This window comes from Pseudophryne corroboree, chromosome 1 (genome assembly GCF_028390025.1).
Source record: "Pseudophryne corroboree isolate aPseCor3 chromosome 1, aPseCor3.hap2, whole genome shotgun sequence".
In the NCBI taxonomy this organism is placed as follows: domain Eukaryota; kingdom Metazoa; phylum Chordata; class Amphibia; order Anura; family Myobatrachidae; genus Pseudophryne; species Pseudophryne corroboree.
In genome coordinates, this window is record NC_086444.1 from 347,345,104 (window position 1) to 347,358,109 (window position 13,006).

The 13,006-nt window shown below is 44.4% G+C and overlaps 1 protein-coding gene across 12 annotated transcripts in view; it reads left to right on the forward strand.

The window, feature by feature from the left end:
• Nucleotides 1-5,402, forward strand: part of FBRSL1 (fibrosin like 1) — an 857,080-nt gene extending 851,678 nt beyond the window's left edge. For 8 of the 12 annotated variants that reach the window (XM_063964683.1, XM_063964688.1, XM_063964681.1 and 5 more), the window contains 4 exons: nucleotides 446-529; nucleotides 1,439-1,522; nucleotides 2,251-2,476; nucleotides 3,440-5,402. In XM_063964683.1, the coding sequence (XP_063820753.1) occupies nucleotides 446-529; nucleotides 1,439-1,522; nucleotides 2,251-2,476; nucleotides 3,440-4,691 (1,646 nt within the window). In that variant the 3' untranslated portion in view covers nucleotides 4,692-5,402. The remainder of the gene's footprint in view (nucleotides 1-445; nucleotides 530-1,438; nucleotides 1,523-2,250; nucleotides 2,477-3,439) is intronic. The other 4 variants (XM_063964685.1, XM_063964684.1, XM_063964689.1 and 1 more) reach the window with 3 other exon arrangements.
• Nucleotides 5,403-13,006: the final 7,604 nt, after the last annotated feature.

Here is a 13,006-nt window from a genome sequence, read left to right on the forward strand (position 1 = left end):
GGTATGGCCTTGTTAAATGTATACGTGAAAGTCTGTGTCTGTCTACAGTTACGCCAACACACCCTTACTATATTCAGGCTGCATTTAAAACCGCTCCCCTCCACCATCCTTTACCTCTTCATTTGCAAGCCAGGACACTTGTCCGTTTCCAGCAAATCTGCCTAGACTCCTGTTCTTGCACCCTATTTTTGGGGCATGTGCAAATCTATATTGTGACGACTACTCAAACTGATGTTAAGCCAACTTTGCAGGAGCCCCATAATGGTTATTTTCCTGGTTACAGTTAGATATCAAAGTAGTTGTTGTTTTCAAGCGAGCCTGTCATGTATTACTGAGTGGTAAACCATGTAAAATATTAACCATAAGTATGGAAGAGAAAGGAATTATCCATTTCCTAGGACCTAGAGTTGTGGTGGTAATGCAACATGATTTATTTTCTGTCCAGGTCCAACACATCCTGGAGCCTCGCCGTTTGGCCCAAACCCACATCATACCGGTTTCCTGCCTGCAAGCCATCTGGCTGGTAAGTGTAAGTAAACTCCACTGCCCTCATTGTCACATCTTTTGTTGCTGATTTGTCAGTATTCTATAGCTGGTGGAAGGGAAGGTAGGAGAGAGAACTTCAAGACCTAAGACTCAGAAGAAGCCTTGAGACCTTCACATATGCAGCCTGTGTTAAGTTAAACACTCTATGCTGCAGGCTGTTCCACCATTAGAGTACACTGGCTTACTGTCCCTTCACAATTGCTGTAGTCCTTTCTTTACCAGTGATAAATGCAGTAATTATACTGCATTACATGTTTCTCATGTTAAGTGTTAAAAAAAAAAAAAAAAAAAAAAAGCAAATCCTGGATAGTAGTTTATTTTGACTTTAGATTCTCCTTTGGTGTACTAGTGGCACAGATCTTGGCTACCTTACACCAAGCAGCAGTAATGAATGGTTTGTTCTATCACTAGTTCCTTTTTTTTTCTTTTTTTATGGGTTGATTTTACAATTTTCAGAAAACATCTACAGCTGCACACTACAAGCCATTTACTTATATGCTATGACTGCCAGCCAAGCCTATATGTATTTCTCTAAAGTGACAGATCTGCCCACACTACTGAACATTATGAAGTATTACACATATATTATCAGAAATAGTCGTGGTTGATCTTAATTGGTTTTCATAATCCGTGCCTAAATTACTTATAGACTGTTCATTTCCCTAAACAAATCCTTTTTTGTAATGACATCCCTGCACTGGCTGTGCAACTAAAACTGCCAAATAGCTGCATTATCTGTTGCTGCACACACTGACAGGAGAATCTTCTATATGAGTGAGACTAACCCCATCCCAGATCCCCACCCATAGACAATAGAACAAGGGTCAGGAGCGCGTTTCATTCTCCAGTGCTCTTGGATAAACGCCTCTTCAATCCCTGTTTGCCTTTCCAGATCCATTTAGCAGGTCAAGCAGCTTCAGCGGCCTGGGGAACTTAGGCAGCAATGCCTTTGGAGGATTAGCCAGTCATGCTCTAAGTAAGTACTGGCTGAGGGTTTTGCAGTCAATTGTAAATTAGGCTGGGCATGACAGTATAAATCCGTGTATTTTGATTGGTCAGCTTTTGCCCCAGGGGAGATGAGGAGTAATCATTTTTGGGTCACTTGTGCACCTTTTCATTTGCATATCCGCTGAAGTGCTGCAAGGCAATTCCAAATGTGCTTTGGTGGCAGTGGTGCTGTGCTTGTGATTTGCATATTAGTGCAGCCAGGGAAGCACTGGTGCTGATCTTTGTTACACACATTCAGGATAATGGTATATAAATAGCTCTGTAACTGCAAAGCTTTTCCGCTGAGCAGTGCAGGGAAGATGAGGTGTGTCTTTGGAAGCAGCAGTGCCTTTTCTCTATCGTCATTACCGTGATATTCATGTATAACCTCTAGGAAGGAAGTGTTTCATTATGTGTGCAGGATGCAAAAGAAATGCCCTCCATTTACATACCCAGTTTCACTGTTTTAGATCTGTATGAAAGAATGACTCTCATACAGAAAGGGAAAAAGCATATTATGCTTTCCATAGAGTATATCTGGTCTGTCTCTTAAAAGCTTTTACGCAAAGCATTACCGTTATTATGGTTACATAGCTGAGCACTTTTATTTGATTGCCAGCTTAAGAACACTTGGAGGCACTGCTGCTTTTAGGCAACATCGTTTTAAAGTCTGCTCCTTCTTGTATCATAATGGAGTCTCTTTCCATACCTATGCAGCTCACAACAGCTTATTCGCTCACAAAGAGAGCCCCACTCTTCAGAGCTTCTCCAGTCCTCATGAGCCCTGGAACCGGCTTCATCGGACGCCACCATCTTTCCCAACCCCCCCTCAGTGGTCCAAAGTTGGAGACCCTGAGAGAAGTTCTTCTGTGACCAACCACGACAGAGACAGGGAGGACAAGAGGGAGATGTGTATCGCTAAGGATGAAAGAGACAAAGAGAGGTAAGTACACATAACAGTAAGCGTTCAAGTAACAAGTTCATTGTGTACTCATAATATTTACATGTGCGTACAATTTTTGTGAATGCAACATCAACTTTATCAGTACGTAGACCTACACCCGATTGCTGCTGCCAGTATTTGTAGAAAGAAGTTTTACACAGCTGCATGTGTCATTCTCACTGCTGTATAATAAGTGCTAATGGTCAACAGTCGTGACCACACATTAGGAAGAAATTAGCTTTTAATGTCAGTAGATTGCATATTCAGAAACAATTATGTGCCAAATTCGTAAAGGCCTATTCTCGAATGTGAACGTTTTTCTGTGATTGTTGGCTTCTTTTTCCTTATTTCTATGAAAATGTTAAGGTTGCTAAGTAAGTTAATAGATAATTCTTAATATTTTTGTATTTTGTTTTACATTTAGACTAATTTTGACAGTTTTGTATTTCTCCCCTTTAGTATTACTTTAGTTCATATTGATATCATTATTAAATCTACTAGTGATGGAAATAAGATCATCTTGCCCAATATTTAGATTGAGTCCTAGCATTCCTTATTTGGCTTAAGATTTTTACTTTCCCAGTAGTATAAATGTTTAAGTAACAACACACCAAGTGAGTCAACCTAGATTTACATAGAATCAAGGCAACTATACTTCATCCTATGGAGAGCATCATGGGAAAAATATGCACTAATGATGAATATGAAATGTAAATTGACATCTGCATGAAGCAATAAATGTAACACTGATTTTATGAACTGAATATTTTGGTGATATATAAACTAGATAAGATCTAACGTTTGTGTACTGGATATCTACAGTATATGTAAGTAGCCGTTAAAATTCCTTAATTTCTCCTTTTTAGCATTTGTGACTTAACGAACAATCTGTAACTTGCCAATAGCTGCAGCCAATAATGTTATTAAAACAATTTGTTCTAAATATCGTGTCCTTTTACTTAGGGACATCATGGATAAGAATCGACATCATTCTAACAGATCCTCTCCAGCTTCAGCCCCAGTCAGCCACCAAATAAGCAACCTTATCCGCAGCAACAGCCAGACATCCAGCGATTCTCTGAGACCGAGCAGTCGAGGGGACAGATCCAAAGATATGGAGCGGGAAAATTCTGAGCGGTTACGTGAAGCACCATCTACAGAGCACAAGATCAAGGAGAGCCGATCCCCAGTTAAAGAGCCCTCAAATCACGATAAAAGGACGATTGAGGATGGCAGCAAGCCAGTTATTCAGTCTGTGTCACCATACAGCAAACCAGTCCTAAGTGAAAGTTTAAAGCTCAGCAACTTAGTAGGGAAAGACAGTGAACGGAAGCCTGAGCTGCCAGCTGATCTCCAAAAAATTAAAAGTGATGTAAAAGTTAAAGAGGAACGCAAGGAAGATTCAGATGTGTTGTTAGTCAGTTCAGAGCCTCCACTTCCAGTCAGGACAATGGAACATCAACCACCTCCGCCTCCAACTTCCTTGCATGGGTTACCTTTGCACCATACAATGGCAGCCTCCATGCCTATCCAAATGGCTAGTGTCCACCAAATGAACAACTTGAATATGTTGGACCGCAGTAGGGTGATGACCCCACTTATGGGTATGAGCCCTCTCACTGGCAGAGAGCGGCTTCAACATGCGGGTTTTGCATGGGACCCAGTGCGAGATTCGTTACGTGATGCATACCGCACCCTGGACTTGCAACGGAGGATGGATTTCCACCTGCGTGCCGATGGCATGCATAGATACCAGGCAACAGCTGCTGCCAACTTTTATGACCATGAACGATCATATCGGGACCGTGAACCACATGATTACAGCCATGAACAGCTCTTAGAGGCAAGGAGGGAACAGGAACGAATGCGACATGCAGATGAGAGGGAGAGAGAACGGATGCACCTAAGGGAAGAGATAGAAAGGGCACGTATGCACCATCTTCACTCTTCCCCACTAGAGAGCCATCTGGCACATATGCCCTCCTTCATGCCACACTTGAGCAGTGTGCCCTATCCCAGACTCAGCCCTTCAAGCGCCATGCACAATGGGATTCTAAACCGTACTCCACCTACGGCGGCACTGAGTGCACCCCCACCCTTAGTGCCAGCCAGCAACACAAGGCCCGCCTCTCCCCGCAGGACTAATCCCCTCACAAGTTCAGATACCCGGGACTTCTCACCCTCCAGAAATCCTAAAGAGGTTGAGGCTCGATAGTCTGCTGCTTAAATTAAAAAAAAAAAAAAAAAAAGGACCCACAGGAATCAAATACCATGAAATTTAAACTTGTCTTGTATATAAAATCTTTTACGAAAGTGCACTGCTCAAAATCTTCTCTCTCCTCCTCCTCCTGTTTTTGTAAATGTACATATGTAGGCTAAGCACACTTTTTCCTTTAGCCAGGGGGACAATTCAGGGGTGATAAATGTTCCAACCTGGAAACCAAGGGTTCCTCTCTTAAGGTCTCTGGTCATGTGATAATTTTTTTGACTTGGGCTGCTCAGTAGCCATTGGGATGGGTTTAGTGAGGGAGGGAGTTTTTAAATGGATTTTTGTAGTTTTTACAGTATTTTGTTTTTCGCTACGGTGTTCTTAGTCTCTTCCAAAAAAAAAAAAAAATTTTACCTTTTCTTTAATTTTATATTAGTTGCATTTTGCCTCTGGTGAGGGAAAAATAAGTAAATCTGTTCTTTCCATAAAATAACATATGAGTTCAGCCCCTTCATTCCAGAGGTATCCTTGACACATAGCAATGCATATTTATACAGTACCTACAATCTGTTGAAGACACCTCTAGCACTGAAGGGTAGCATTGATATTCTATGGAGTTTTTTCTTTATTCTACAGCTAACAGATCAACAATCTTGCTATCATTTTTGAACAGAAATCACAGATCTATTATTAAAATAATAAGATTAATGTACAAAACAGTTGCTTTTTTGCCTTATTTTCTCATAATTTTTATTGTCTTCTGCTATCTTTCTGTAAAACACACAGATTTTTACAGGATTGTATATATATATTCATTTACTAGGTTACTATATGAAAAGGATCCATCACAGACTTTGGTTCCACACATGAACAAAATACACGGATTTCAAGGATCACACTTGCAGTTTTGTTAACACCTTGTCGTCTTACTATGCAATCAGTGTGTGAGGCGGGTCCTGGAAGAGGGCATTCTACTATCTGTCTACTATCTTTCCTTATTCTGCCCTTTTAAGCCCGTACCCATGTTATAAAACTCCCCTACTACTTTCTGAAAATATAACGGGCACATGTTGACTTGGAACACTAGAAGAGCCACAGAGCATCAAGCTGAGTTGGTGTTTCAAATTGGGCAGTAAAAGGACTTGGAGCAACATCTCCCCTTGTCATCATTGTTGGAAAGGTGGCAGGTAGCTTCCAGCTCTTCATTGTCACCTCAAGCGGGCCAGCAGATGGACCTGATTCTTTTCCTTGTGAACCCTTTGTGCTTTGTACCTGTGCAGTGTTTTCATTGAAATCTGTATACACGACCTGTAAAATCTTAGGAGTACCCAAAAATCATATTTTATATATATATATATATATATATATATATATATATATATATATATATATACATACAATATGTATGTGCTTTTTGGAGATATAGATAGATATATATATATATATATATATATATATATATATATATATATATATATATAAAACAATCTTTTGATCCTTTTCCTGCCCCTCTACAACCATGACCCTGAAGTTTTGTACACATTGTCTCTTGTGCAATCCTATTGATAAGTTGAAATAGTTTATAAGGTTTATTCTACACCTAACATGCAATATTGTGTAACTTTTCCACAGAAGATACGCACACAGATACTGTTTAAGTGCAGCCTTACTGTGTTTTAACACAAGCATTACTGGACCATTTTATTCTTTGTTTTCCCTATGTCATGTTTCTGGAGCATCAAGTGAACAAAGTGTTTCCTGACCTTTGTCATGTGATGCTAAGGCACCCTGCCCATATCATTGTATATGTGTGTATGTTTATATGAGATATAGCTAGATCGTACTGTATATATATATCTATATCAAACGGAGACCGTGGCACTCTGAAAATAAATAGGCAACAACCAGCAGGTGAGTAAGCCAAAGTTTCTATGCTATTTGCTCACATAGTCATCAGGGTTAAAATACAAAACAGAAATGCTCACCTTCTATGCTCACACCCATTGTACTGGCAGGGTCTGGATCTGCAAGTGTGGTACCCACACACGACGTCATCACAAGCAGTCCGTCCCCATAACAACTAGATAAACAAAGGTGCAAATATACAGTAATATTACCGACACGGTAACCACAATCATATAAAAAATTTAGCAAACATGTCAGAAGTAAGACAAAGGTATAAGATACGTATTAATAATTATAATTTGATGAATATAGCTCTCTTTCTCTAACAGGACTCAAGGAGCTTAAAATGGCATCTTAAGAATACATAATAGTTACAACAGGCAATAAATAGTACATGGCAAATATAAATCTCATACAGATTGAGTATCCCTTATCCAAAATTCAAACTCCCACATTTCTACAGCAGGGTACATTGGTTTCCACAGGGAAACATCGGGGTGTAGAGATGGATCTTGATCCAGGCACCAACAGGCTAAAGCTTTAGACTGTCCCAGGATGCATTGGGGCCTCCTCTATAACCCCACCTCCAGGCCCTATGAGGCAGTGCAGGTCACTTAACAGGGGTGCTGCACTGGGCAGCCCTGAAAAAGCTTTATTAGAAGACTTGAAGGGCCGCAGCACTTTTATGTCAGGGTGACATTCTGTGCTGCGGCTCCGTCACCTCCCCAGCAGCGTTGTATACTCCCACTGGCTCAGTTCCCGGGTACTTGCGGCGGGGATGCTCCGGCATTGGGCACACGGTCACAGCGCTCTCCTGGTTCGCGTGGCTGCTACGAAGGGAGGAGGTAAGAGGGTCTTCCAGGTGGGACCCGCCATTAAATCGCGTTCCGATTGCAGTCTAGGGAGACGGACTGCGACGCTGGCGTGTCCACTGTCACCGAGCAGGGACCGCACTATATCTACCAGGGCATAGGAGTACAGGTCGGGTGTACTAATGCCCACTTTAATAAGACTCCGTAGTACCAGGTGGTGAGGACCAGCATAGGGGAGAAGGCATTTGACCTATAACCCCTCCCCTTGCCCACGGCGCCATCTACAGTTGGTGTTCCAGCCCTGGTGCCGCCTCACACTCTCCCTCACTCCCTGACCGAGACACTGGGTGCCATCTTCTAAGCATAGCTGTGACTGGTCTCTGGGACTGCAGGGCAAGGTCTCCCCTGTAAATCCGCCTGTACATCAGCGCTGTGATTTTACAGACACTTAAGTATTCCACATGTCAATGTTAAGACAGCGTTCGTTAAGAACAAGTGTACCTGTGCCAGAATATATTGTACGAGTATTCTGATATATACATCCGCTCTCAGACCGTGCATTGTTATATATAATATACATATACTAGTCCAGTGCAGTTTTATTGTCTTACTAAAATATTTATCTGCGTTGTCACTGTGACTGTGTGTGTCTGTATCTGCTGTGGGGATTTCACTTTGTGTATCCCAGCTTTGTCTATCACTGTATTCTGTATCCTAAAGGACTAGTTGCGTCAGGATCTCATATATAGTGCTTTACAGTATTTACCGTTAAGTGTATTCTACTGTGTACGCAGTCACATAGTACCGGATTTATTCGCTGGTGTTGTATACTGTGTACGCTGTCACATACTAGAGGATTTATTCGCAGGTATTGTACTCTGTCTGGCTGTATCATACTAATACGCTCTGCTGTTTCATATCTGAAAATGTCTAACAAAAAGGCGGGGAAATTCGGGGACGCGCCTGTATCATGCAGCGCATGCGCCAGGGATTTGCCTGAGGGGGAAGTTTTGTATGACGCTCTGTGTACTATGTGCCATACATCTCCCAGTCAGTCCCCAGCTCCTGTAACCTTTGGGACCTCCAGTGCCATTACAGTCACATTGTTCCTATGGTAAATCTGCCTTTGTATAATTTGTCTACCCAGTTTCAGCAATTGAATCAATCCTTGGTTAGACATAAGACTGCCCCAAGTCACTCTCGTGTCACAGGGTCATCTAAGCGGGCTACTTCCTCCTCACAATCTACTAATCTCTCAGAAGATTCTTCTGACGACGATGTGGAGTATACTGTCCCGTCAGACACTGACACAGCTGCTTCTGACGAGGAATCCACAACACAGTGGTTGCTATTAAGCAGATCCTGCAAATATCAGATGATGATGAGGATTCCACTATGGTGTCTAAGAAACCTGATAAGGTTAAACGTCAGAAGGTAACTAAAACATTACCGCATTCTGACGATTTAGTGGACATACGACGTGAAAGAAATTATCCCTGTCTAAACGGATGGTAGCTCGCTATCCCCTCCCTGCAGACTTGTGTAACAAGTGGGAAATTCACAGCCAGTGGATTCCAATGTCACCCGTCTGGTTGTGTCATCCACTCTGACTGTCACCACTGTCACCTCACTGAAGGAACCGACAGATCAGGCATCCCTCCACGCACTTAAAGTCTGTTTACTCCCTTACAGGTGCTGTACATAGAGCGACTATAGCAGCCTCCTGGGCCGCAAAAGGTATTGAAGCATGGGTTCAGGCATTAGAGTTACCCGCGGATATATCTAACAATGCCAGACAATACCTGTCTCATATTACCACCGCCGCCTATTCTATATAGGAGGCGTCCATAAAGGCAGGTGTATTGGCAGCCAAGGCAGCAACTATATCCATCCTGGCTCGCCATTTTCTGTGGTTGAGGTCATGAAAGGTGGACCTGCACTCCAAAAAGACTTTGGAGGTTCTCCCTTTTAAGGGAGACATCTTAGTTGGGGAAAACCTCAAAATTGTGGCTGACTTGGTGGCTGCTAAGACCGACTTTCTCCCTAATACTACTACTCCTGCACAGAAGGCAAAAGGTACCACTTTTCGCTGCTTTCGACCTCAAGGGAAAGCAAAAAGTCATACATACCCGAGACAATCTCATGCTTCCAAAACCACAAAGCCTAAGGCTAAACAATCCTGGGCAGCTCGTCAGCCTGCTTCTAAACACACCAAGCCTGCTGCATGACGGAACGTACCTCCCCCTGGGGGAACCCAGGGTGGGAGGCCGACTTCTGCGATTCACCCAGGTCTGGTTAAAGACCACTTCAGACGTGTGGGTGCGAGAAGTTGTCTCTCACGGGTACATAGTCTCTTTCAAGAGATGTCCCCCTTGCCAGTTTTGTGCCACGGTTATCCCTTTGGATCCGTTAAAGGCGCAAACTATTCATTTGTTTGTGCGTTCCCTCCTGGATACAGGAGTGGTGGTGCCGGTACCTCTGTCCTAGAGAGGCAGGGGATACTACTCGACCCTGTTTCTGGTACCGAAACCCAATGGGTCTATCCAGCCCATACTCCACCTCAAATCACTGAACAAGTTTGTGAGAGCGTCCAAGTTCCGTATGGAAACACTGCGCTCAATTGTACTGGCCATGGAATCCAGAGATTATAATAAACCTATTGCCACATCGCATCAGCAATATCTGCGGTTTGCTATTGGCAACCTCCACTATCAGTTCCAGGCTCTGCCATTTGGACTGGCTACAGCTCCTTGTATCTTCACCAAGGTTATGGGTGTGATGGAAGCTCATCTGCGTCGCCAGGGAGTCAGGATCCTGCCGCATCTGGACGACTTGCTGATTCTGGCAAACACGCCTCAGTCATCTGCAACTGACGGTAAACTTCCTATAAGCCCACGGGTGGCTCATCAACTGGAAGTCTTCGCTGGTCCCTGCTCAGAGCATGGTGCATCTGGGGGCACTGCTGGGGACACAGTCAATGGTTGTTTCTGCCTCCAGAGAAGGTCCTGAAGCTTCAGGACAGGCTATGATACTTCCTCTCTCACCCAAGAGTGTCGATACACTCGGCGATGCAAGTACTAGGCCTAATGGTGTCGGCGTTCGACATGGTAGAGTACGCTCAATTTCATTCCTGACCTCTGCAGAGGTTAATCCTTTCCCATTGGGACGGCCTACCTCATCGGATCAGGTCTCTCATGATTTCCTTGACTCCGGAGGTTTGTCTGTCGCTGACCTGGTGGCTATAGGACCAGCAGTTGAGCAGGGGCCGTCCCTTCTGGATCCCCAACTGGGTCCTACCGACAACGGACGCCAGTCTTAGGGGTTGGGGAGCGGTGTTGGAGCAACACTCTTTCCAGGGTCGGAGGACCATGGAGGAATCACTCCTCCTGATAAACATTCTGGAATTGCGGGCAGTGTTCAATGCTTTGTCTCTCGCCCTGCCTCTAATACAGAACAGGCCTCTTCAAGTACGGTCAGACGACGCCACCACAGTGGCATACATAAACCATCAAGGTGGCACTCGAAGCCGCATGGCAATGATGGAAGTGTTAAAAATCCTTCGTTGGGCGGAACGCCATCTGCCAGCAACATAGGCAGTGTTCATTCCGGGAGTCCTCAACTGGGAAGCAGATTTCCTCAGTCGTCAGGATGTGCATGCCCGAGAGTGGAGTCTTCATCAGGAAGTTTTTCAACTCCTAGTGGACAAGTGGGGCCTACCAGATGTAGACCTGATGGCGTCTCGACACAATCTCAAAGTTCCGGTCTTTGGCTCAAGAATCAGGGATCCTCAAGCAGCATTCGTGGACGCATTGGCAATTCCATGGGACTTTCGGCTGCCCTGCGTGTTCCCTCCAGTGTCACTCCTGCCCAGGGTACTGCGGAAGATCAAACAAGAAGGAGGAATATTACTTCTAGTCGCTCCAGCATGGCCCAGGCGGCATTGGTTCTCAAACCTGCAGGGTCTATCAATAGAGCTTCCTGTTCTACTTCCTCAACAGCCAGACCTCCTCATTCAGGGCTCTTGTGTCTACCCAGACCTGGCCAGACTGGCTTTGATGGCATGGCTCTTGTAGCATCACTCCTGAAGCCCAATGGATTCTCTGAGGCGGATATCCAAACTATGCTGAAGGCCCGCACGGATTTATTACAGGGTCTGGAATTCTTACTTCACCTGGTGTGCTGCTAAGAATTACGATGCATACAAATTCAGGACTTCTAGACTTCTGGATTGTCTACAACAAGGCCTGGACTTAGGCCTTTGTCTGGCCTCCCTCAAGGTTCATATCTCTGCCTTCTCGGTGTGGTTTCAGAGAAAAATGACATCTATTCTTGATATAATACTTTCACTCAGGGTGTTTTACGGCTTTAGCCTCCCTATGTCCCTCCTGTGGCTCCATGGAATATGTCTGTTTTCCTGAATGGCCTGCCAGAGTCTCCATTTTACCTCTTGAATCAGTGTACCTTAAATGGCTCACGGTCAAGGTCCTGTTCTTACTGGCTATTGCCTCTGCTATCAGGGTGTCAGACCTAGGCCCTCTGTCCTGTCGTCCACCCTTTCTGATATTTCACTGTGACCGAGCGATTCTTTGGACCAGCCCTGGTTATTTGCCTAAGGTGGTGTCATCTTTCCACCTTAACCAAGAGATTGTGTTTCCGGCCTTTATCTTTTCTGATTTGTCCTCCAAAGAGCAGTCTTTGGATGTGGTAAGGGCTCTCCGTATTTATGTGGAGAGGACTGCCTCTATCAGGAGGTCAGATACCTTTTTTGTACTTTTTGGTTTTCACAAACGTGGCTGGCCTGCGAATAAGCAAACCTTGGCCAGATGGATTAGAATAGTGATTGCACACGCCTATGTGCAGGCGGGACTTCCAGCTCCTGCTGCTATCAAAGCCCTTTCTACTCGGTCTGTTGGACCTTCTTGGGCGGCCTGCCGAGGCGCGTCCGCTGAACAATTGTGCAAGGCGGCTACGTGGTCCTCTGTGAACACGTTCATTAGGGCCTTCGATACTTCCGCCTCCCAGGATGCTTCCTTTGGACGCCAGGTTCTCATATCCGCTACGGCGCGTCCCCTCCCATGAGGAACTGCTTTAGGACATCCCGATGTTTCCCTGTGGAAACCAATGTACCCCGCTGCAGAAAAGATGATTTATGGTAGACTTACCATGGTTAAATCTCTTTCTGCGAGGTACATTGGGTTCCACAGGGCGCCCACCCTGACGCACCTAGCTTTTATGGGTTTGTATGGCATTAGCCGCTAATCCATTCTCCTGTCATGAGAACATGGTTCTATGTGGCTAACATCTACCTTCTCTTTTACCTGCTCCTGCATTGGACTGGTTAACGAAACTGAGCTCAGAGTGCCTGGAGGTGGGGTTATAGAGGAGGCTCCAATGCATCCTGGGACAGTCTAAAGCTTTAGCCTGTTGGTGCCCTGGATCCAGATCCATCTCTACACCCAGATGTTTCCCTGTGGAACCAATGTACCTCGCAGAAAGAGATTTGGCAATGGTAAGTCTTCCATAAATCTCCTTTTTTGGGACCCATACTGAGATATTGACATTATGTGTGTGTGTGTGTGTGTGTGTGTGTGTGTATATATATAT